Source organism: Tamandua tetradactyla, chromosome 20, assembly GCF_023851605.1.
Source record: "Tamandua tetradactyla isolate mTamTet1 chromosome 20, mTamTet1.pri, whole genome shotgun sequence".
In the NCBI taxonomy this organism is placed as follows: domain Eukaryota; kingdom Metazoa; phylum Chordata; class Mammalia; order Pilosa; family Myrmecophagidae; genus Tamandua; species Tamandua tetradactyla.
In genome coordinates this window covers 9,861,163-9,887,665 of record NC_135346.1, presented here as the reverse complement: position 1 = coordinate 9,887,665, position 26,503 = coordinate 9,861,163, and the positions used below count along the sequence as shown (strand labels likewise).

The following is a 26,503-nucleotide window of genomic DNA, read 5'->3' as shown; positions in this document are numbered from 1 at the left end:
TTTATTGACTGTGGAAATGAGTATCTAAAATAGACTACAAGATCATTTGAAAAGAGATCAGTAAATTGAGAGGTCATAATGTTAGAAGAATCATTTATATTCTTATAAATTAATGTCATAATCCTGTCATTTTTGTGTTAATGTCAACATCCTGCAGAAGTAAGGTTATAGAGAGTAGGTAAGCTGAAGAATTAGATCTTCCAGAAATCGGAGGAGGTGACCTTTGGGGTCAGTAACTGATCTCTTCAGAGAAAGATAGTAGTTAGTGGTAATTTGATTATATGAGATTCAAAGCTGAGAATTTTTAGGGACAAGAGGAAAAAATTAGTTTGGAATTGATATTGGGGTCTAGCGGTAGGAGGAGTGTGTGATGGTAAACATCCATCAATATAAGAACACTAGGAGGAAGCAGTGTCCTCAGCAAGTAGTGAGAGAACATATCGGGGTCTTATAAGGTATTTTTCAGACGGTCTGACTGGGAGGATTGTAGGACGGGCTGCGGTGGTGGGGGAGGGAATTAGGTCAGAAACTATGCTATTCGGGGCTCTATGCAGATTAGAAACACAGGAATGAAGTATGACCTGGGAGACCTGGGGGTTTTGTAGGGTTTAATTAAGACTAAAGATAAAGAATCTCTTGACAATGTCTTCCTTAGAGTGGCTGGTGTTCCTCTGTCCTCCCCAGGGTGATTATATTTTCTCTAGAATTTACTGTGACTGTAAGTTTCCCTTCATTAATTGAATAGTAGACTCTCATATCCTCCTTATTCCACTCCTGCACACCCACACAGACACATACGTACGCACATCATGACTTCCTGAGGTTTTAACTTTGTTGTAAATGTTTATTAAGCTTTTAGCTAGGAGCAGCTACAAGATACATACAGAAGGAAATTTGGGGGAACATTTTAAAGAACATAATGTCCTTTAAATTTATTAACCGCTGTGCCAGGTTATTATACGCTTGGAAGGCTTAATGAGTATGAATCTGAAAAAAAGTCGCTTTTGAAGATTTTACTGTCTACTGTAATATTCTAATGTTAATTTACATTGAGTGAGTGCTAAATAAGGTAAAATCTGAACAAATAGATATTTGTAGAAGTGATTTAATTCTGTAGAAAGTTAACAGAACAATAGAAGTTTTACTTGGTATTTTTAAGTGGCTTCAAATCAATTATTTTAATCAGGCTGCTCAGAATTCAGACTACAGAGTTACATGAAATTTTAAATCACCTACTAAAGTATATACTTGTGAAGAATGCTTTGTCTATCTAGATAACACTCTGTTTCCTATAATACGGAATGTTCTTTGCTAGAAGCTCTCCTGACATCTAACGACCTTGGCCCTCCTTAGTCTTCCCTGAGAAGTGACATATGTTGGTGAGGAAACATTTTCCAATTTGAAATTAAGTATTGCTACAGTAGGTGTTTCTTAATGAGACCAGTTGCTTAAGGTCCCCAGCAGTACAACATCCCTTCCTTCACCTGTCCCTGTCCCCGCATCCTTGAGAACAGCTGCCTAGAGACTTCTGAGTAACTCAACCACCTGGGAAAAAAGTTAATAATAGTAATTTACCCCATCATACTGTTATGTTTTTTTATCATACCTTCCATATGAACTCATATTTTCCTTACAATATGTATGACAGATGTTCTGCTTTGCTATGTATTTAACGTGCTGTTCTATTTTATATGTATCACTTTATAGTGGTATTATTTTAGTGCTTGCATGATATTTCATTATGTTGATTATATCATGATTTGCTGAACCATTCCAAGAATGCTAGTTATTTAGATTACTGCAATGATTGTCTTTATATGTGCCTTTATATTTTTATATATTTATTTATATATGTGCCTTTATATTTTTCTTGTATTGAATTTTTCAATTTGTTATTCTGTTGTACAGGTAATTAAGGAAAATTAGGAAATAGAGCTGTGTTAAGAAAAAATTAACTCACCTCAAATCCTATTATGCAGAAGATGATTACTTTAGAATAACTTTCTTAGGGTAAAATGATGGAGTTAAAGGATATAACGTCTTTATAACTTGTGCTATTTATTTATGGTTATATTGATTCATAAAAGTGGTTGTTCTGATTTGCAGTATCACTAAACTATGAATAAACAATTTTAAATCACAGTCTCTGCAATATGGCTAATTTGCGAGGGTTTTGTTAAAATATTTCACTGTTTTCAGTTCTGTTTTCTGTTTACTAGTGATGTGAAGATGTTTTTTATTCTGTGTTCTGTGTGCCTGTTGAGAATTGTGTACTTTTATCTTCTGCTTGTTACTTATTTATTTATTTATTTTTTGCATGTAAGATAAAAGTTTATTTCTCACTTATGCAGAGAGGGAAACAGGTAGTCTAGGGTAGGTAGGTATCTCTCCTGCCCAGGATCATACCAGGACTGGATTTTTCTCACTTATTGTTCCACTATGGTATTGTTGTTATCTCCATTTTCTCCACTGAAACTTTTCGTCAGTGCCAGGTCTACATTCTAGCCTCTACTGTTTATTAGCTGTGCTATCTTCAGTATATCACTCAAACTCTGTTCATTTTCTGTGTGGATTCATAGGCCAAAAGGTTTGCTTCCTCCGTGGGTCACTGTCTTCTGGCAGACTGGCAGTCCTTAGCTTTACTCTCTCATGGAAATGCTTAATGTTCCTTTTATGTTCCTGGATCCAATCCAGGATCTCACTTTGCATTTAGTTTTCATGTCGTCTTAATCTCTTTTAATCTGTGATCTTTCCTCAGTCTTCATTTTCTTTCATGATCTCGACACTTTTGAATATTACCAGTCAGGCATTTTATAGACTGTCCTTCAATTTGAGCTTATTTGATGTTTTCTCACATTAGATTGAAGTAAATCATTTGTGGGGATGAATACCAAAGAGATTATGTACCCTTCTTAATTTTTCAACTTGGGGAGATGCATGATGTTGATATGTCTTATTATTGCTGCCATTAACCTTGATGACATAAGTAAGGTAGTATCTGCCAGGTTTCTTCACTGTATAATTACGATTTTTCCCTTTGTAATTTATAAATATTTAGGGGAGGTATTTGAGACTATGCAAATCTCCTGTTTCTCTTTCATTTTTCACCCACTAATTTCAGCATACATTGGTAGTTCTGCTTGTTACTTTTTGAAATGTCAATGTATTTCTCTATATATCATTACAGATTATAGATATTAACCTGTACCATATTATATTAGAATTTTATTTTCTACCATTCTGTTTAATTTTACTAGTTATATTTGAGCTTTAACTTTTCTGAGCTAACATGCTTCAGAATTGAGTAAATTTTTTTTTTTCAAAGGTTTTATGTTCACTTGCGTTTTCATGAGAAATTTTTGTTCTTGACCGAATCACTTTCTTAACTGTATTTAGTAATTTAACCTTTAATAAAACTGAAATTTATTTCAGGGAACAGTATAGATTTTGTTGTTGCTGCTGCTACTTTGTTTGCCAAAATATATCTTACCAAAAAAACGGATTCATATATATATATATAATTGAATCTCTGTTGGGTCTCTTCATTTTCTTCTAATAATTTAAGTTTCTTTACCCTCTGTTTTTTTTTTTAAAAGTACTTTAGTCATTTAAATATTGTGCTTTATTCTACTTGGTGGAACTATAACTTAATAAATAATAATAAATAAATAAATAAATGTTATCGCTCTCTTTTTAAAATATTTGAATATATATTCACTCATTTTTTTATTTGCATTTTTTAATCCATATGTTGAGCTCTAGTTGGGTATTGATCAAAAATTAAATTTATAAAAAGTATTCAGTGACTGAAAAGATTATTATAAAATAAGTTACATTATTGTTAGTATCAATTTCACATCTCTGAGTAAGGTTTTGTCATTTTCTTTGTGTACCTTACATTTATTTACTAATGTAATCTCAAGTATATTTTAACTATTTTATGTTTTTGTTTACTCCTGTGACAGTGGCCTCTATAATATATATATTCAAATGACATGTAGGGTTAGTATTGACTTTCATATATTTCATTACTTGCCCATTGCATGCATCATTATTTCTAAAATATTTACTGGATTCATGTAGATTTTAATAGTTACAAGCATTCATTTGTTGATTCATTCATTTATTGCTAATTGTTTGCTATATTTCATGCTGACTGTGGGTATGGATGGCAGAAACAGTATTTGCCTTTATTGAATTTATAATATAGTAGGCAAGAAGAAGCTAATTAAAATAGTGACAGAATGCTCTCAAGGAAAAGTGTGAAGTGGCATGACAGATACTACGGTATTTAATATGCTTTGGAGGTTCGAATCATTTTTCTTCAAGGAGTTATTAAGAATATGTGGGCAGAGTGAAAATTAAATTAAGAAAAGAAAATGAAAAACCTAGTAATTTAACAAAAGTGTAAGACTTAACACTGAATATTATGAAACATTATTGAGAGAAATTTCAAAATACCTACTACATAAATGGGGAGACACTCCATGCTCATGAATTGGAAGACTTAGTATTGCTAACATGGCAATACTTCCCAAATTGATGTATATATTCAATGCAATCCTTATAAAAATCTCAACAGACTATTTTTTTTTAATTTTTTAGATTTATTTATTCATCTATTGACAAATCTTCACAAACATACAGTCTATATATGATATACCATCAATGGCTCACAATATCATGACATAGTTGTGTATTCTTCACCATAATCATTTTTTTAATGAAATATAACCACATACAAACACAAACATTCTTAGCATATGATCATTCCATTCTTGTTCTATAATTAATGGCTCACAAAATAATCACAGTTATATATTCATCATCACGATCATTTCTCAGAACATTTGCATCTATTCTGAAAAAGAAAAAAAAAAAAGGAAACAAACTCACACATACCATACCCCTTACCCCTCCCTTTCATTGATCACTAGCATTTCAATCTACTAGATTTATTTTAACATTTGTTCCTTCTATTATAGATTTATTTTTAATCCATATGTTCTACTCATCTGTCGATAAGGTAGATAAAAGGAGCATCAGACAAGAGGTTTTTACAACCACACAGTCACATTGCTAAAGCTCTATCATTATACTATCATCTTCAAGAAACATGGCTACTTGGAGCACAGCTCTACATTTTCAGGCAGTTCCCTCCAGCCTCTCCATTACACCTTAACTAAACAGGTGATATCTATTTAATGTGTAAGAATAACCTCCAGGATAACCTCTCAACTCTGTTGGAAATCTCTTAGCCATTGACACTTTAATTTGTCTCATTTTGCTCTTCCCCCTTTTGGTCGAGAAGGTTTTCTCAATCACTTGATGTTTAGTACCAGCTCATTCTAAGATTTCTGTCCCACGTTGCCAGGAAGGTCCACACCCGTGGGAGTCATGTCCCACGTAGAGAGGGGGAGGGCAGTGAGTTTTCAGCAGGCTATTTTGAAATTATTGACAAGTTGATCCTAAAATTCATATGCAGATGCATAGGGCCAGAATAACCAAAACAATATTGAAAAGTAACAAAATTGAAAGATTTTACACTTTCTGATTTTAAAACTTGGAATAAAACTATGGTAATAAGTGTAATACTGGCATAAGGATAAAACATATAGATCAATAGAATAGAATTGAGAGTCTAGAAGTAAACTCTTATTTTATAGACTTTTTCTTTCCAATAAAGGTGTAAAATATTTCAGTGGAAGAACATAGTCTTTTCAGTAGTGGTATTGGGTTAATTGGATTTCCACATGCAAAAAATGAATTTGCATCCTTATCTCACACTATATACAAAAATTAATAAAATGCCAGTTAATATGCATTAGAATGGCTATAATCAAGAAGTCAGTAAGGGTTGACAAGAATATGGAGAAACTGGAACCCTTATACATTGTTGGTGTGAATGTAAAATGATATAGGCACTTTGGGAAATAATTTGGTATTTTCTTAAAAAGTTAAACATAATTGTATCATATGTTGAACAACAGCGGAATTTACTCAAGAGAAATGAAAATATACACACCTACAAAGACTTGTATATAAATGTTCATAGCAGCAATATTCCTAATAACCTAAAACTGGACATAATCAAAAAGTCTACTAATTGGTGAATGGATAAATAAAATGTGCTGTGTCCATGTATGGGAATATTGTTTGACAATAAAAAGAATGTAGTAGTGATTCATGTTATAACATGAATGAACTTCAAAAACATCATGCTAAATAGAAGTCAGATTCAAAACCACCTGCTATATGATTCCATTTATATAAACTGTCTAGAAAAGGCAAATCTCTAGAAACCAAAAAGCAAATTATTGGTTGCATAGGCCAGAGGGTGGGAGCAGGAATTGACTATTAAAATAGCTGTAAGGAATCTTTTTGTGGTGATGGAAATGTTCTGAATTTGGATGTGGTTACACTTGTACAATTTTTTAAATTTCCAAAAAAAAAAAAATCATTGAATGCACTTAAAATGGTTAAAATTTATGGTATTTAGTGGTATTTAACTTACACTTTAAAACTGTTTCCAAAATATTAAGAGTAACACAGCTTTATATCTGGCTAATTAGAAACAAAATAATTTTTTTTTAAATGTGTGGAAGTTATCCAGGTAAAAAATTTAAATGAAGAGAGATTAGTAGAGATATCGAAAAAAATGTGTATAATTGGCCTTGAGTGAGAGGGGAGCATGATAGAAAAGGTGAAAATAAGCCGGTGTGTTCAAGTGCCATGAGTGAAGAATAGAAAGCATCAAGAGAGGGCTCTTGAGGGGCAAGTGGAGGCCATGTCAAAAACTTTCTTTATCTTGGGGTCAGTGATTCCTCTGAAGGAAGAATCTGTGAAAACTAAGTATTTCCCTTCACTGGGCGAGGTTATTTTTAGATTCATTTGTTTGCAAAGAAATGAAGATAGCATAGCCCCATGTTAAAGGGTCATACTTTCCTTTTATTTACCTTTCAGGTGCCCTGTCAAGCAATAATCTGAGGCTAGAATTCTTTGCAAGGTCTAACCTGTGTATGATTCGTGAACTAGCGTAGTTCATTTGGTGGGAATGAATTTAAGGATTTTTCTTTCATTTACAGTAGGATCTAAGAACAACTTTGTGACTGCTTAAGCAAAGTGGCAAAAAATTGTGTAGGCTGGTGGTAACATCCTTGTTTTTTTGACACATTTATCCTTTATTGATTTTTTTCCTCATTGATTTTATTTGAAAGAAGAGCCATAAGTAGGGAATTTGTACTCATTTGCATCTTCCTTTAGTGAACGTGGGAAGGGATATAAAGAACTTTAAAGTATTTACTGGAAAGTTGACAAATTTTCCTTCTCATGACAAGCAGTAAAATTAGCCCAAAAAGCTTAGTCTGGATGCTATGCGGTATGGTTTGAAGAGTTGTCCTAGGTTTCTGGATGGAGGATTATACTATTCATTGAGAGGAGAGAACACTAGAACAGAGCCACACTTGAATGAAATGAGTTAGATTTTGAATGTGTCGAGTTTGAGTTAGTTTTTGTGATACACAAGTTAGCATGTGAAGTAGACAGCTAGATATATGTTCTAAGCTTGGAAAAGGGATTTGGTTTATATATACTAGAATGTTCTACATATTGAATTAATTGAAGCATTAGGTATAGTGGATAAAAATACCAAAGAGAGGGAGAGTTCCAAAATGGCAGTTTAGCAAGGTGTGGGATTTAGTTCGTCCTCCAGAACAGCTGCTAAATAGCCAGAAACAGTCCAGAACAAGTGCTGGGGCCACGTCAGTGACCAGACACACAGTATACTCCAGTCTGGACCAGCTGGACCGGCAGAGAGCCCCCACAGAACCGTGAGCTCCCCAAGCTGCAGCGGCTGGCACCCCTCCCTCTCAGACTGCTTCTCAGAGGGGAAGGGAAAGGGACTTTACCAGCAGCAGGGGCTGAGTGCAACTAAGCTTCAAGTGTGGAATTAATTCACAGATTCTGACTACTAAAAATAGTCCCCGAGCTCAGCTGAACCTGGTCAAAGCAGAAGTTGCTGATTTTTGCCCCAGCACCAGCGGGGCAGGGTTGAGGGGAAAAGGAAAAAAAAAAAGAAATAGATTTTTTTGATAGGATAGCACATAATACTTAAAAGGGTCTGGGCCTTGAAGGAAAGGAGGGGGCACATAGGATGTGAAGGTACACAAAGCAACATTACCAATTTATGCTCTTGATTGGCAAACCTGAGAAACGGGGGGTCCTACTCTGAGATTTTTCTCTTTCTTTTTTGTGGCTGTGTCTCTACAAAGGCTTGACTGCCTTTGGATACAGTAGCTGGGTTTCTCAGGCTGCAGCTACCCCAGGCATAGGCAGAAACAAGCTTGTTGGAGAGCTTTTCTGGAACCTCTGCCTTCCCCAGGTCTTGGAAATTTGAAGCCATTAAAGCCAGCCTAGAACCTTTCCTCTGTCTTCACCATGCCCCAGCAGGGAGAGTCTCCCAAAGTTAAAGGTACCGCATCACCTTATGCTGGTGGGACCTGCAGGCAGACAAGCACCACATACTGGGCAGGATAAGAAAAACAGAGCCCAGAGACTTCACAGGAAAGTCTTTGAACCTGCTGGGTCTCACCCACAGGGAAAACCAATGCAGGTGACTCTTTCCTCCTGACAGGAGGCCAGTTTGGTCTGGGAAAATCTGGCTGGGATCTATAATACCTAACTAGACCCTCCTAAGGGTGGGGTTGGAAAGGCTCCAAATAGGCAGGGCAAGAAACAAGAAAACAAGAAGTGAAAAATTCTCCTCTGTTAAGCAAAACCTAAGCTAGTGGTCCAGAATAAGCTGAACTGAATATCAAAGAACAGATAGACAACAAATTCATCCAGCAAGAAAATCCTAGGTAAAAGAAGTGAAAACAGTCTCCAGAATAAAGTAATTAAAGTACTTAAATGCCTAGATGCCCAGCAAAAAATAACGAATCACATTAAGAAAATTGAAGATACGGCCCAGTCAAAGGAACAAACCAGCAATTCAAATGAGATACAGGAGCTGAAACAATTAATTCAGAATATACGAACAGACATGGAAAACCTCATCAAAAATCAAATCAGTGAATTGAGGGAGGATATAAAGAAGGGAAGGAATGAACAAAAAAGAAGAAATCAAAAGCCTGAAAAAACAAATCATAGAACTTATGGGAATGAAAGGCGTAGTAGAAGAGATAAAAAAAACAATGGAAACCTGCAATGTTAGATTTCATGAAGCAGAAGATAGGATAGGTGAACTGGAAATACTAAAGGAGACACTAGAGACAGATAGGAAAAGACAGGAGAGAGAAAGTTGTGGAGAAGAATGTAGAAATGAAGACTATCAGTAAAGGTAAAAGAAGAAAAATTAGATATGACATATAAAATCCGAAAGGCAAAATGGTAGAAGAAAGTACTACCTGTACAGTAATAACACTAAATGTTAATAGATTAAACTCCCCAATCAAAAGACAAAGACTGGCAGAATGGATTGAAAAACAGGGCCCATCTGTATGTTGTCTACAGGAAACACATCTTATACCCAAGGTTAAACTTAGGTTGAAAGTGAAAGGTTGGAAAAAGATAGTCCATGCAAATAACAATCAGAAAAGAGCAGGAGTAGCTATACTAATATCCAACAAATTAGACTTCAAATGTAAAACAGTTAAAAGAGACAAAGAAAGACACTATGTATTAATAAAAGGAACAATTCAACAAGAAGAAGACATAGCAATCATAAATATTTATGCACTGAGCCAGAATGCTCCAAAATACATGAAGCAACACTGAAAACACTGAAAAGAGAATAGACACATCTACCATAATAATTGGAGACTTCAATTTCACACTCTCATCAATGGACAGAAAAAAAAAATGAAGTTGGAAGTCTTATGCTACCTGCCTTTAAGGCATATTATCAAGCTACCGTGGTCAAAACAGCATGGTACTGGCATAAAGATAGATATACTGACCAATGGAATAGAATAGAGTGTTCAAATATAGACCCTCTCATCTATGGACAGTTGATCTTTGATAAGGCAGTCAAGCCAACTCATCTGGGACAGAACAGTCTCTTCAGTAAATGGTGCCTAGAGAACTGGATATCCATATGCAAAGGAATGAAAGAGGATCCATATCTCATACCCTATGTAAAAATTAACTCAAAATAGATCAAAGACCTAAACATTAGAGTTAAGACCATAAAACTGTTAAAAGAAAATGTGGGGAAATAGCTTATAAATCTTATACTAGAAGGCGGTTTCCTAGACGTTATGCCCAAAGCAAGAGCATTGACAAAAGAAATAAATAAATGGGAATTCCTCAAAATTAAACACTTTTGTGTATCAAAGAACTTTGTCAAGAAATTAAAAAGACAGCCCACACAATGGGAGACAATATTTGGAAATGATATATCAGATAAAGGTCTAGTATCCAGAATATATAAAGAGATTATGTAACTCAACAACAAAAAGACAGGCAACCCAATTGCAAAATGGGCAAAAGACTTGAGCAGACACTTCTCAGAAGAGGAAATACAAATGGCCAAAAGGCCCATGAAAAGATGCTCAACTTCCCTGGCTATTAGGGAAATGCAAATCAAAGCCACAATGAGATACCATCTCACACCCACCAGAATGGCCATTATCAACAAAACAGAAAATGACAAGTGCTGGAGAGGATGTGGAGAAAGAGGCACACTTATCCACTGTTGGTGGGAATGTTAAATGGTACAATCGCTGTGGAAGGCTGTTTGGCGTTTCCTCAGGAAGCTAAGTATAGAATTGCCATATGACCTAGCAATACCATTGTTAGGTATCTGCTCAGAGGACATGAGGGCAAGGACACAAACGGACATTTGCACTCCAGTGTTTGTAGCAGCATTATTTACAATTGCAAAGAGATGGAAACAGCCAAAATGTCCATCAACAGATGAGTGGCTAAACAAACTGTGGTATATACATACGATGGAATATCATGCAGCTGTAAGACAGAATAAAGTTATGAAGTATGTAACAACATGAATGGACCTTAAGGATATTATGCTGAGTGAAATTAACCAGAAGCAAAAGGACAAATACTGTATGGTCTCACTGATAGGAATTGATGTTATTGAATAAACTTGGAGAATTTCATTGGTAACAGAGACTGTCAGGATATAGAAGTAGGGTAAAATATTGGGTAATTGGAGCTGGGATACAGACTGTGCAACAGGACTGATTGTAAAAACTCAGAAATGGACAGTACAGTACTACCTAACTGTAATACAATTATGTTAAAACACTGAATGAAGCTGAATAGGAGAATGATGGAGGGCTGGGGGCACAAATGAAATCAGAAAGAAAGATAGGTGATAAAGACTGAGATGGTATAATTTAGGAATGCCTAGAGTGTATAATGATAGTGACTAAATATACGAATTTAAAAAATGTTTTTGCATGAGGAAGAACAAAGGAATGTTATTACTGCAGGATGCTGAAAATAGATGGTAATTAATATTTTAAAATTTTAACTTATGTGTGAAACTAAAGCAAAAAATGTTTATTTGGTATAAAATTTAAATTTTGACTAGTGCATTTCCTAATATAACTTATGTAGACAGCATAATTGAACACCATAAGTACATGGAACCTTGAGTAGGGCATGAGATTTTGTTGATTTGTCCAGAGTGATGCCCCGATAAATCCCAGAGTGATTTGAACAGTGAATAAAAAAGTATTTGGAAAGTCCCATTGGGGAAATGGTGAGAACAGGGGAAAACTCAACTTCCCCAAGTTGAATTCTTGATATTCTCACAAGCAGTGGGGACAATCAAAGCAATAGGCTTAGCCCCAATCTTGGGATTTGTTCATATGAAACTTAACTCCACAAAGGAGTTAAGTTAAAGTTAAGTTAAGTTAAAATTAGGCCTAAGAGTCACCCCCCAGAGAACCTCTTTTGTTGCTCAGATGTGGTCTCTCTCTCCAGCCAACACAACAAGCAAACTCACCACCCTCCCCCTGTCTACGTGGGACAGGAGTGTGGACCTTCCTGGCAATGTGGGACAGAAATCTTAGAATGAGCTGAGACTCAGCATCAAGGAATTAAGAAAACCTACTCGACCAAAAGGGGGAAGAGCAAAATGAGACAAAATTACGTGTCAATGGCTGAGAGATTACAGAGTCAAGAGATTGTCCTGTAGGTTATTCTTACGCATTAAATAGATATCATCTTGTTAGTCAAGATGTAATAGAGAGGAGGTTGAAGGGAACTGCCTGAAAATGTAAGCTGTTTTCCACCAGCCATGTTTCTTGAAGATGATTGTGTAATGATAGAACTTTCACAAAGTGACTGTGTGATTGTGAAAACCTTGTGTCTGATGCTCTTTTTATCTACCTTATCAACAGATGAGTAAAACATATAGAATAGAGATATATAATATGGGGAACAAATGTTAAAATCAATTTAGATTGACATGCTAGTGATCAGTGAAAAGGAGGGGTAAGGGGCATGGTATGTATGATTTTTTTTTCTGTTTTCTGTTCTTTTTCTGAATTGATGCATATGTTCTAAGAAATGATTCATGATGATGAATATGCAACTATGTGATGATGTTGTGAATTACTGATTGTATATATAGAACAGAATGATCATAAGTTATGAATGTTTGAGTTTGTTTGTTGTTATATTTTTAAAAAGTATTTAAAAAGGAATAAAAAATAATACACAGAGAAAGAGATTAGATTAGATTATGAACTGATATTTAGCAAAGTACTGAGTTTCCATTGGAGATTTAAGTGAACAAAAATATGCTGGTGGACTTTAAGTCATCATATTCTTTTTTTTTTTAACCCTTCAAAAATGAAGAATGTGAAGTTGATGTAATCAGTAGGATAGAGCTAATAAACATATACTTCTGAAGTTTATGTCTTGAGATAAAGGCTATACATTTCCCCCATGTGAACCTGATTTGTATAGAATATGATTTGTATAAAAATCTTAGGCAACCTGTAAAAATTCCCCGTTACTTAATTTTTAAATGGCCTACAATATTATCAGACTATTTTTTCATATTATCTATTTTCTTATAAGTCTATATCTGTGTGAACATGTGTGTTTATTTATCCATTTACTTATTTAAACAGCTCAGAAACTATTGCCAGATGTTGGTATATTCTGCTCTCTGGATCTGTGCTTATGAAAGACTCCATGGTCTTGCCTCCCTGCAGGTACGTTTACATTCATTGTATAGTTCTTATAGCTGACAAAACTAGCATTACAGCTATTTATCTCTTAAACTAAACTGTTTTATGCAGCGTATTTTTTTTCCTCCCAGTAGATGTTATACATTATATAATTGTCATTGTTTATTGGTACCATGTGAAATACTTGGCAGCAATCAACTAATATTTCATATTTCTAAAGGTGTAATCTTTTAATTTATACTATGTCATAATATCTTAACCCCTGATTCTTATTTTTTTGTGTGAGATTTGATCTTGTATACCTGTTGCTTTTTTTGAAAATATTTTTATTGAGATATGTTCACGCACATACAATCCATCCAAGTATACAATCTGCAGCTCACAGTATCATCATATGCTTGTATATTCCTTACCGTGATCATTTTTAGAACATTTGCATCACTCCAGCAAAAGGAAAAAAGAGAAAACCCATACATCCCATATCCCTTAGCCCACCCACTATTGACCAGTAGTATTGTGGTCCACCCAATTTTTTTTTTTTTACCCTTTATTCCCCCCCATTATTTATTTATTTTTTTGTCTTTTTTTTTTTAATTCATCTGTCAATATCCTAGATAAAAGGAGCATCAGACACAAGGTTTTCCCAATCACACAGTCACATTGTAAAAGTTCTATCTTTATACAATCATTTTCAAGTATCAAGGCTACTGGAACACAGCTCAGCAGTTTCAGGTACTTCCCTCCAGCCTCTCCAGTGCACCATAAATTAATTAAAATTAATTCTTAATTTAATTATCTGTTAAATAATTCCAACAGATTTAACTCTGTTGGAAATCTCTCAGCCAATGGAGATTTATTTTGTCTCATTTCTCTCTACCTTTTGTCAAGAAGACTGTCTCAATCCTATGATGCCATGTCCCAGCTGATCACTTGAGAGTCATGTCCCACTTTGCTAGGGAGATTTATGCTGCTGGTAGTCATGTCCCACATATGGGGAGGGCACTGAATTCACCTGCTCAGTTGGCTTAGAGAGAGAGGCCACATCTGAACAAGAAAAGTTCTCTGGGGATGACTCTTAGGCATACTTATAATTAGGCTTAACTTCTCCTTTGCAGGAGAAAGCTTCACAGGGGTGAGCCCCAAGATCGAGGGCTCAGCCTGTTGAATTGGTTGTCCCCACTGCTTATGAGAATATCAGAAATTCCCCAGATGGGGAACTTGAATATTTCCTCCTTTCTCCCAGTTCCTCAAGGGAACTTTGCAAATACTTTTGTATTCTCTGCCCATATTACTCAGTGATATATCAGGGCATCATACTACAAACCAACAAGATCTCACAACGTATTCAAGATTTCGTGTAATTGTGGTGTTTGGGTAAATGGACCGTTAGTTAAAAGAAATAATGCAGTACCAAAAATATGAATTTTGTACCAAGTAAACATCTCTTCCTTTGGTCTCACACAAAAATGGAGTTTTGAAAAATAGGCCATATCATATCTGATTGTTTTTTTATTCATTCCTATTACTGGTTGTCATAATTACTGAATTATTAGGTATAAGAAGGAAAGGGTGGTTGGAAAGAGGGCAAATGTGGTATTCTTGGAGGATTTGGTCTTTTAGCAATTTCTAAGAAGATTCTTAAGCATCTAATTCTCTGCTCTGGTAATATAAAATATCATTTTTTCAGTGACTTTTCCTATAATGTAGAGAAGAGAGTTCTTTTGAAGTAAGACTTCCAGTTGCAGCTGAATTACTTTGATGGAATAATTATTCAATTTAAGTGTCAGGAGATGAGTAAAAACATATGGGTAAAAAAATAAATAAATAATGGTGAGGGCAAAGGGTAAAATAAATTGGGTAGATGGAAATTAGGTAGAAGGAAATGTATGTTATTAAAAAAACAGAAATCATGTTATGTATTAAATGTAACCATGAACTTTACAGCAAATATGAATTTTTTAATCTTTATTTAAATATTTTTATTTAATCTTTATTTTTTTTATTTATTTAATCTTTATTTATTTGATGTTTGTTTAAAGAACAATCGGAGGGTCTGGGATTTGTGTTTTTTGCTTGAAAAATATTTGTAATAGATTGTTTTAGGGTGATTAAGATTAAATATGTCCATGCAAATACCTAGAATAATACTTAGCATATAGTAACCATCCAAGTATTGGGTTGTGTTATTATTACATCAAAATAGTATCGGTGAGGTACGATCATTATGATGCCAAAAAAATATTATCCTCTAGTATAGGAGAAGGGAGTAATAGTGCTATTCTGATTTGTAGAAATGTAGCCAATTTGTCTGAATTTTAAGATATTTGTTATTTCCTTTATCACTTAGGAGCCAGTCAGGAGACAGAAACCACACAATAATTTGAGCAGAGATAGTTTAATTTGAGTAAGTATTAACTATTTCAGAGGATTCGCTACTCAGAAGGGAGAAAGGAAATCTCTTAATAATACCCTCATAGGGAAAGTATCCAAGGAAGAAACAAACTTGAAAGAGGGGACCCATCTCCAAGACTGGCGTTCAGATTTTGTGGGAGATGTTTAGTTGTAGCCCAGTAGATGGTGATGTTCACTGGGTTGACCTGGGCCAGATCTGGTCGACAGTCATCCTGCTGAGGTTGCCAGGGATGGAACTGCTGGTTAGAACTGCAAGCAGGCAACCATTTGCCGGAATGCAGGGGGGATGAGACTTGTAGGTAGGGACAGGAAATCCGTGACAGGGAGCAAAAAGACTTTTCTCCTGCAGTGTCCTTCTAGCACTCTCTGCTAATAAGATAAAGCATTTGCATTGTGCCAGTTGGCAAGGAATAGCATTTACAGAATTCAGCCACCTTATCACAAAGTAGAGCAATGAAGGATAGATTTGAAACTGAAAGCCAATAGATTGGGATACAATAAATAACTGGCACAGTCTACTCACCTAGCTGTTGAGCTTCCCATATGCATGCTGGTAAATACATTAGAACTTCCATCTACCAATTAAACGAATTTGTTTCCACCTAACAAGACATGGCTGTCCTTTATGCAAGTAAAGTTCTTACACTGTCCAGCAGTTGTATTTTTGCTGGCTCTATTAATTACTCCTTAAATTCCCTTATACTGCCTGAAAATATTCTGTTCACTAAAGACTTAATTGTAGAATTCACATCAGACAAGTTGCATATAAAATGAAAATGAAGAGGGGAGAGAAGAAAATGGTTTATAACACACATATATACATTAAGCCAAGAGAAAGTATGAAAAGCTAGTATTGTCCTTGTTCTGTAACTGGTCACAAGGCCGTAGTTGATCTCTGGCTTCCTCTTTTCACTAACCCTTTTACTTCTCTTGCCCACAGTCAGAACTTCACCTATTCTGGGTTCTTTACCTGATAGTAAACCTTTGTTTCTGAAGGGTTTGAGTCATCAATGGTCCAGCCATTTTTTTAGTTATTTTAGTTTTCTGTTAATCTTTACTAGTGGGCATGGAAGTACAACCCAAGAAAATAGTATCCCCCCAGAAATCCTCTGGCTCCAAACAGAATTCTCCTGGTTCCCATTATGTACAGTAACCTAATTTTCCCTTGGTGATTGGGATCAGTTTTTCTACCCAATAGATTAGCTCCTTTTCCTGTCTATTGGTTCAGTGGCATGAGTCCAAAATGGCCAGTTCACGGTCTCTGATTCATTGAAGCCATTGTTGTCTCTCCTGTTAGTGGCAGTTCTCTTTTGGGCACTGAGACCTTCAAACCAGAAGAGCTCAAAGTTATTTGGAGGAAAGCAGAAATTCTACGAATAGGTTATTAGATTTAATAGTGAGGAGAGTGACTCTGACTCCTGAATCTTGATAAGACTCACATATTCTGGCTGTTGTGTAAGAACAAAATCATTGCTGTACTTCTATAACTGTAAAATGAGTTCCTCAATCAAAAACAAGTCTGTCCTGAGTGCCAAACTGTAGATAAGGTATTTTGTGAGCTCATGAATATTGGTACTAGCAGAAACATTAAAGGCCAGGAACGTATTTCCCGATGAGGACAGATGTCTGCCCCCTCCATGATAGAAGAGGTCCATTGTAATGAAACTGTCTCCAGGTGGTTGACTGTTCTCCCAAGGAATGGTACCATATGAGGTGACTCATTGTTCATCTCTACTGTTGGCAGATTAGATACTTAGCAGTAGCATAAGCAGTTGAGCCCCTACAAAGCCTGCAAATCGGTCCCAAGGTTATGTGGCATGCAAAGGAAACTTCCTTGGGGAGGCAGTTCTGGAAATGAGTTCTGAAGATAAGTAGGATTAGCCAGGCAAATAAGGAGGGAACAGGCATTCAAGCTGGATTATCTCAAGCACTGAGGCATTTCATTGATTGATTTAGAAAACATTTATTTTGTGTGAATGATTTGGGAAATATTTGTTGTGCTCTGCCATGTGTCAGGTACTGTGCTGGTTGTTAGAGTTGGAAAAGGTGATTGGTAAATAGCATTGTCAGTCTACTAAAAGAGAAAATTTTTAAAATTAGTTATGGTGAAGTAACAAATTCATACCATTCAGAAATCAAAATATGACAAGTTGTGTTTTTAAAAATATCTATTTTATTTTCATCCATATTATTCAACCATCTGCATAGATAATCACTTATTAATATCTTGCGTGTCTTTCCAGTGTTTTTTATACATATGTGAGCAAACACAGATACATATTCTTAGTTTTACCTAAAAAGAAATAGTGGATATCCTCTATGTTCTGTGGTTTTAACTTTCTTTTATTATAAATGTATATGGAGAAAAGTGCAGGTAACATAAATATGCATGTTAATGAGTTATTATGAATTGAACATTTGTGGAATCAATTGACTACAGTCATTCCTTAGAAGCAATCTGCATATCTTTTGTCAAATCACTTCTCTTCCCCCTAAAGATGACCATTTTCCTAAACTTTAATCACTCTTGCACCCTGGATACCTGTACCTAAACACTGTAGTTTGGTTTCCCTTACTTTTGAACTTTATGTGAATGAAACCATACAATACTCTATAATACAATCACAATATTGTATTATTTTGTGTATGACTTATGAAATTCATTCATAATATTTCATTTATTTACACCGGTTCCTTCTCATTGCTGTGGTGTTTCATTGTTTGCATAGTTGAAAGATGCTATAAGTAAAGCAGCTGTAAACATTTTAGTACATTAGGTGGGTATGTGTATGCATTTTTATTGACTAACCTAAGAGATAATTGTTGACACATAAGATGTGCCTTTACTCAGTTTTGATTGTAAGCTGTGCTACAGAATGGGTGTACCAATTTACACTTCCAGCTGTTTATGGGACTTGTATTGTTGCATATCCTTATCAACACCTAGTATTGTCAGTCTTTTTATTTTTATCATTTTTTTGTGTGTGTTTAATTTTAATCATGCAGGTGAGTATGTTGTGATCTCACGAGTTTTAATTTGCATTTACTGCTTTCTGGTAACCTGTTTTATAAAGTGTTTCTGTGGATCTCTTGCCATTTTTTAATATGTTGTTTTTGTTATTGTGATATAGAAAGTCTTTGTATATTCTGAGTAAGAACCCTTGCTTGGTTATTTTTGTTTCAAATATATTTTCCTCACTCTGTGGTTTGTCTTATTTACTCTCTTAGTAACATCTTTGGATGAACAGAGATTCTTAATTCTAAGGTAGAACAATTCATCAGTCATTTCCTTTATGTCCTCTTTACCTAAGAAATAATTCTTTACTCTGAGGTCATGAAGATATTTTCCTTTATTATTTTCTAGAATCTTTCTTGTTTTCTTTTTTCCTTTATATTTACAGCCTACCTGGAATTAGTTTCGAAGTATGGTCTAAGGGCTCCTCTCTCACGCAGTGCCATCTTTTTCACAAATGAAATAAATAGATGTTTGTGCCTGTTTCTGGGCTCTTACTCCATTCCATCGCATTTTCTGTCTGTCCCTGTTGAATACTACAATAGTATTTATAACGAGTATTGATGTTTAATAGAAATCTTGTCACTCTGTTGTTACTAATGATCTTGGTTATTCTTTGCCCTTTTCATCTTGTAAATTTTAGAATCATTTCATCAATTTTGGTTTAAAAAACAATAGACAATATTTAGATCTTAATTGGAATTTTTTTCAACACCTTTTAAAAACTCAAGATAAAATTTATATACCATGAAAAATATTTTGAGTGTAACACTTGATGAGTCTTGATAAATGTATATACTGTGTAATAAAACCTCACAAGATGTAGAAATTTTGCTTGACCTGTGAAGGTTCTCTCTGGCCTTTTACCAATTTTCTCACCCCTTTGCCAATTTATTTTGCTCTCTAATACAATAGGTTAATATTGTCAGTTCTTGAATTCATATAAATGAAATCACAGAGTAAATGTTCTTCTGTCTGACTTCTTTCACCTGGCGTGATTTTTTTGCAGTTTACCCATGTTTTGGATATCACTAGTTTGTTTCTATAATTATTTGGATATACTACTATTTGTTGATCTGTTCACTTGTTGATAGATGTATTTTTCCCCTTTCTTGACTATTATAAATAAACCTATTAGAAACAAGTCTTATAAATACATGTTTTTATTTCTGTTGGTAACTACCTATGAGTGAAATTACTGCATCATGGAGGAAGTATATGTTTTAACTTTATGAGGAAGTGCCAAATGGAGTTTTACAGTGGTTGTACCATTTTAGACTACCACTAGCTATGTGTAAGAGTTCTAGTTTGTAGTTCTACATGCTCACTGACATGTGGTATTCTCAGTCTTTTAGGTTTAGGTCTTCCAGTTAGTGTAAAGTAGTTTTAATTTTCATTTTCCTGATGAATAATGATGTTGAGCACTTGTCATTGGGTATATTGGCCATTGCTTCCTCTATTTTCTTTTGTGAAGTATCTTTTTCTTTTGCCGGCTTTTAAGTTGGGTTGTTTATCTTTTTGTTATTGTTTTGTAGTGATCTTTAATATGTCATGTATATGTATTGTGAACATTTTATCCATTTATTTGGCTTGCTTTATTGTTTTCTTAATTCTTTTTTTTAGCAGCTTAAATGAGGAATAATTGACATACACTAAACTGCACATATTCAGAGTGGACAGTTTGATAAGTTTTGTTTATGTATGTATCCATAAAACCATCACAACCACAAAAATAATGAAGATATGCATCATCCCCGAGCATTTTCTGATGGCCCTTTGTAAGCCTTCTGTTCTAGTTTGCTAGCTGCCGGAATGCAATATACCAAAAACAGAATGGCTTTTAAAAAGGGGAATTTAATAAATTACTAGTTTACAGTTCTAAGGCCAAGAAAATATCCCAATTAAAACAAGTCTATAGAAATGTCCAATCTAAGGCATCCAGTGAAGATACCTTGGTTCAAGAAGGCCAATGAAGTTCAGGATTTCTCTCTCATCTGAGAAGGGCACATGGTGAACACAGTCAGAGTTTCTTTCTCACCTGGAAAGACACATGGTGAACGCGGTCAGGGTCCCTCTCTCATCTAGAAGGGCACATGGCAAACATGGCGTCATCTGCTAGCTTCTCCTGGCTTCCTGTTTCATGAAACTCCCTGGGAGGCATTTTCCTTCTTCATCTCCAAAGGTCGCTGGCTGGCAGACTGTGCTTCTTGTGGCTGTGTTGTTCTCTGCCCTCTCTGAATCTCTTTTAACAGTTTTTGCTTGAAGTCTGTTTTGTCTGCCATTAATTTAGCCTATCCAGCTGTATTAGTTAGGGTTCTCTAGAGAAACAGAATCAACAGGAAATATTTGTAAATATAAAATTTATAAAAGTGTCTCATGTAACCATGGGAACATAGAGTCCAAAATCTGTAGGGTAGGTTGTGAAGCTGACAGTTCCGATGGAGGGTCTGATGAACTCCACAGGAGAAGCTGGCTGGCCGAAGCAGGAAGAGAACCTGTTTCTTCTGAATCCTCCTTAAAAGGCTTCCTGTGATTAGACTGAGCATCACTCATTTCAGAAGACATGTCCCTTGGCTGATTACGAATGGAATCAGCTGTGGATGTTACTGACCTGCTCATGATTTAATTCTGTGAAATGTCCTCATAGCAAAAGACAGGCCAGCACTTGCCCAACCAGACAAACAGGTACCACCACCTGGCCAAGTTGACACATGAACCTGACCATGACATCTTCCTTCTTGTCCTTCCTGCTTCCTTCCTTAGTCCCTAGGCAACCACAGATGATTTTGTCACTGTTACCTTACATTTTTTGGAATTTTTATATAAATGGAGGTGTATAATATGAGCCCTATTTTTTGTCTAACATCTTTCATGCTGTATAATTATTTTGAGGTTCATCCATGTTAATAGGTATGTCAGTAATTTCTTCTTTTTTATTGCAGTATCCTTTTGTATAGATATACTACAATTTGTGTAGCCTTCAACTGCTGGTGTACATTTGGGAGGTGTGGTAGTTAGGTTCAGGTGTCAACTTGGCCTGGGATTGATGATGCCCTGTTGTTTTGTTGCTAGGGATTTAAATCATCAGCATGTGAAACTCATCTGTGGCTGATTGTATGTGCAAGTGGCTAAGGGGTGTGTCTTCCACAATGAGTGATGTTTAATTTAATTAGCTGGAGGCGTGAAAGGAAGAGGTCACCTCAGTACTCATAGCTCAGACCCAGACGTTTGGAGATGCAGGAAGAAGTCACTCCAGGAAAGCCGTTTGAACCCAGAAGGCAGGAGGGACACATCACTGTGTGTCTTCCCATGTGACAGGGAAAGCCAAAGGAAAGCCAGATGCCTTTCCTCTGAAGAACTATAAACTTAGAACTAAATAAATCCCCTATTAAAAGCCAATCCAATGCTGGTGTATTGCATTCCAGCAGCTTTAACAAACTAAAACAGGAGATTTCCAGTTTTTGACTACTAGAAATGTTTCTGTGAGTTTTCTGTACACATCTTTAAATGCTTTCATTTCTTTTGAGTAAATATGACCCTTCTTTTGAGTAAATATGACCCAGGATGGCTGGGTCCTAAGACTCTATGTGCATACTTTTATTTGTTTTGAATCAATAGCTAGGAATGGAATGTTTATGTGATAGGTCAGCTTTTTGAGAAAATGCACTCTTTTCCAAAGTTATGCCATTTTTTTTTTTACCAGCTTTACTTTTTATAAACCTAAGCTTAACATTACATATTTAGACAATTGTCAAAATTTACTAATCTGCCAGAGGTCATGCATGAGTAGAAAGCATCCTTAATTTATATTAAACCAGAAATCTATCATCATTAATGCATCAATATCTTTCACTACCAAATACTGAAAAAAAAAATGAAATTATTTTTGTAGGAGACTCATCCTGGCAATGCTAACCTCACAGCAGACTGAAACTTCTTGGCTCCTATTTCAGACAAAATAGAAAGAGCAAGATCCCTGCTGCTGTTACTGTACAGTTTCGTCCTGGCACTACTAAAGAGTCACAGTTCACTCAGAATAAGTTTAATAAAAAGGCAAAGTACATGCACAAATTTATGACAATGTTAAAGTCAAAAAGAAAAAATAGCGCTATTAACATGGTCCGAACAATAAACTCAAGTCTGTAACCAATAGGTGTTGCGGTGAGCTGATTATAAACACTTCAGGTTAGGTACAGTTATACTGAAAGTAGAGCTTGTTTGAAATCTTCAAAAAAATGTTCTTGTTGATCCTCCAGTGGTGCTTGTTATAGTCTGACATTTCTGTAAAATGCATGTGTTGAATTTCTTAACCCAAGCTCAGCTGCTGCTCTTTTCCATTTTTTTGTTGAAGCCTTTGGCCATCTTCAACTTTTTTTGTGTGTGTGTGTGTGTATCTTTTCTTTAAAAAAGTACTTTTTTTAAAAATTTTTTTTATTAATCAAAAAAAAGAAAAGAAATTAACACAGCGTTTAGAAATCATTCCATTCTACACATGCACTCAGTAATCATACATAGATGTATGATCATCATTTCTTAGTACATTTGCATCAATTTAGGAAAAGAACTAGCAAAACAGCAGAAAAAGATATAGAATGTTAATATAGAGAAGAGAATTAAAATAATAATACTAATAAAAAATATATATATAAAAAGGAAAAAGAAAAAAACAAAAACAAAAGATACAAACACACAAACAAACAAACAAAAAACCATATTTCAGGTGCAGCTTCATTCAGTGTTCCAACCTAGTTACATTACACTTAGGTATTATTGTGCTGTCCATTTTTGAGTTTTTGTATCTAGTCCTGTTGCACAGTCTGTATCCCTTCAGCTCCAGTTACCCGTTATCTTACCCTGTTTCTAACTCCTGCTGGTCTCTGTTACCAATGATATATTCCAAGCTGATTCTCGAATGTCGGTTCACATCAGTGGGACCCTACAGTATTTGTCCTTTAGTTTTTGGCTAGAGTCACTCAGCATAATGTTCTCTAGGTCCATCCATGTTATTACATGCTTCATAAGTTTAGTCTGTCTTAAAGCTGCATAATATTCCATCGTAGGTATACGCCACAGTTTGTTTAGCCACTCGTCTGTTGATGGACATTTTGGCTGTTTCCATCTCTTTGCAATTGTAGATAATGCTGCTCTAAACACTGGTGTGCAAATGTCCGTCTGTGTCTTTGCCCTTAAGTCCTTTGAGTAGATACCTAGCAGTGGTATTGCTGGGTCGTAATCCATTCTGCCATTCTATGTCTTTTGATTGGGAAATTCAGTCCATTAACTTTTAGTGTTATTACTGTTTGGATAATATTTTCCTCTACCATTTTGGCTTTTGTATTATATATATCATATCTGATTTTCCTTCTTTCTATGCTTTACTCCATACCTCTCTCTTCTGTCTTTTCGTATCTGACTCTAGTGCTCCCTTTAGTATTTCTTGCAGAGCTGGTCTCTTGGTCACAAATTGTCTCAGTGACTTTTTGTCTATAAATGTTTTAATTTCTCCTTCATTTTTGAAGGACAATTTTGCTGGATATAGGAGTCTTGGTTGGCAGTTTTTCTCTTTTAGTAATTTAAATATATCATCCCACTGTCTTCTAGCTTCCATGGTTTCTGCTGAGAAATCTACACATAGTCTTATTGGGTTTCCCTTGTATGTGACGGATTGTTTTTCTCTTGCTGCTTTCAAAATCCCCTCTTTCTCTTTGACCTCTGACATTCTAACTAGTAAATGTCTTGGAGAACGCCTATTTGGGTCTATTCTCTTTGGGGTGCGCTGCACTTCTTGGATCTGTAAATTTAGGTCTCTCATAAGAGTTGGGAAATTTTCAGTGATAATTTCTTCCATTAGTTTTTCTCCTCCTTTTCCCTTCTCTTCTCCTTCTGGGACACCCATAACACGTATATTTGTGCGCTTCATATTGTAATTCAGTTCCCTGATCCCCTGCTCAAGTTTTTCCATTCTTTTCCCTATAGTTTCTGTTTCTTTTTGGAATTCAGATGTTCCATCCTCCAGTTCACTAATTGTAGCTTCTGTCTCTTTAGATCTACCATTGTAGGTATCCATTGTTTTTTCCATTTTTTCTTCTTTGTCCTTCACTCCCATAAGTTCTGTGATTTGTTTTTTCAGATTTTCTATTTCTTCTTTTTGTTCAGCCCATGTCTTCTTCATGTCCTCCCTCAATTTATTGATTTGGTTTTTGAAGAGTTTTTCCATTTCTGTTCGTATATTCAGCATTAGTTGTCTCAGCTCCTGTATCTCATTTGAACTATTGGTTTGTTCCTTTGACTGGGCCATATCTTCAATTTTCTGAGCGTCATCCATTATTTTCTGCTGGTGTCTGGGCATTTGATCAGATTTCCCTGGGTGTGGGACCCAGCTGGTTGAAAGGTTTTTCTGTGAAATCTCTGGGCTCTGTTTTTCTTTTCCTGCCCAGTAGGTGGCGCTCGTGGCGCTCGTCTGTCTGTGGGGCAGTCGGCCTGGGAAACCGCGCGTGGAGGCGGGGATCGCTGGCCGCCGTGGCTTGGGGGAGTGCCGGTCCAAATTGCCCAGCTGGCCCCAGACGCCAAGCGTGACGGGAGGGCCCCGCTATCCAACGTTCCCAGTCAGACCGGGGAGCCACGTGCGTGGAGGGGACCCCAGTCGCCAGCCGCCCCAGCCGGGAAAATGCGCGCCCCTCGGGTATCTCACCGCAGCGGATTCTCCCAGCCCGTTCAGCCGTTCCAGAATGGGGTACGCTGTCTTTTTGGTCTCTGTCGTGACTCCGGGAGCTGTTTCGTATTGTTTCTGTTTCTTTAGTTGCTTTTCTGAAGGAGGAACTAAGACCCGCGCGTCTTACTAAGCCGCCATCTTCTCCGGAAGTCCAAGTTATGCCATTTTATATCCCACCAGCAGTATTAGGAGAGTTCCATTTGCTCCACATTGCATCCTTACCAGCCCTTGGGATAATCAGTCTTTTTTAAGTTAGACATCTTTCAGGTATGTGGTGGCATCTGTGGTTTAAATTTGCATTTCCACAAAGACTAATTATGGTGAACATCTTTTCATGTGTTTGTTTTTGTCAGGTTCTTTTAATTCCTTATTCAGTCATGGTGGAATTTAATTGACCATATATGTGTGGGTCTGTTTCTCAATTATTTTGACTCCTTGATCTATTTTTCTATTATGATGCCAGTCATTGCCCTGAATATTGTAACTTTATAAATTAGATCAGTAAATCATGTCGTAAAGGTTCTTTAACTTTGTCAGAATTGTTTTCATTATTATAGGTTCTTTGTATGTCCTTATGCATTTTGTTAATATAAAAAAAGACTTGCTGAGATTTTGATTGGAATTTCAATGAATCAGTATTCAACTTTGGGGGGAATTGATGTCATAAGAGTTGATTCTTGAGGTACATTACTTATTTAGGTCTTTAATTTCTCAGTAATGTTTTTTGGTTTTCAGCGTAGGGGTGTTGCTTATATTGATCTTACACCCTCCAACCTTACTAAATTCATGTGTTAGTTCTGATGGTCGTTTTATGGATTCTTTAGGATTTTCTTTGTAAATGATCTTGTCTTGTCTGAATAAAGACAGTTTGTTTCTTTGTTTTCAATCTGAATGCTTTTTATTTCTTCTCTTGCTTTTATTGCACTGGCTGTAAACTTCAGTATAGTGTTGAAGAGACACAGTGAGAGTGGAATCCTTTGCTTGTTCATCATTTGGTTTTTCGCCATTAAATATAATCTTAGCACTGGGGTTTTTTTGTAGCCCTTTATCTTATTGCCCCTTTGTAATTCATACTTTCCTGCGCTCTCATCCTCAGGGAACCACTATTCTGTTTTCTATCATATAGATTATATATTTCTCACTGTTTTATATAAAGGAATAATTTAATGCATTTTTCTGTATCTTCATTTTTCACTTAGC

At 35.7% G+C, this 26,503-nt stretch overlaps 1 protein-coding gene across 15 annotated transcripts in view; it reads left to right on the top strand.

Moving 5' to 3' along the window:
• The window catches only part of RAPGEF6 (Rap guanine nucleotide exchange factor 6), a 316,707-nt gene that overhangs the window by 43,509 nt on the left and 246,695 nt on the right, over window positions 1–26,503 (top strand). For 14 of the 15 annotated variants that reach the window (XR_013166664.1, XR_013166665.1, XR_013166667.1 and 11 more), the window contains one exon: window positions 13,107–13,190. Coding sequence is in view for 10 of the 15 variants with exons in the window: in XM_077138332.1 (XP_076994447.1) it covers window positions 13,107–13,190 (84 nt within the window). In the remaining 5 variants the exon portion in view is untranslated. Of the gene's footprint in view, window positions 1–13,106; window positions 13,191–15,513; window positions 15,571–26,503 lie in introns of all 15 variants that reach the window. The other variant, XM_077138338.1, reaches the window with a different exon arrangement.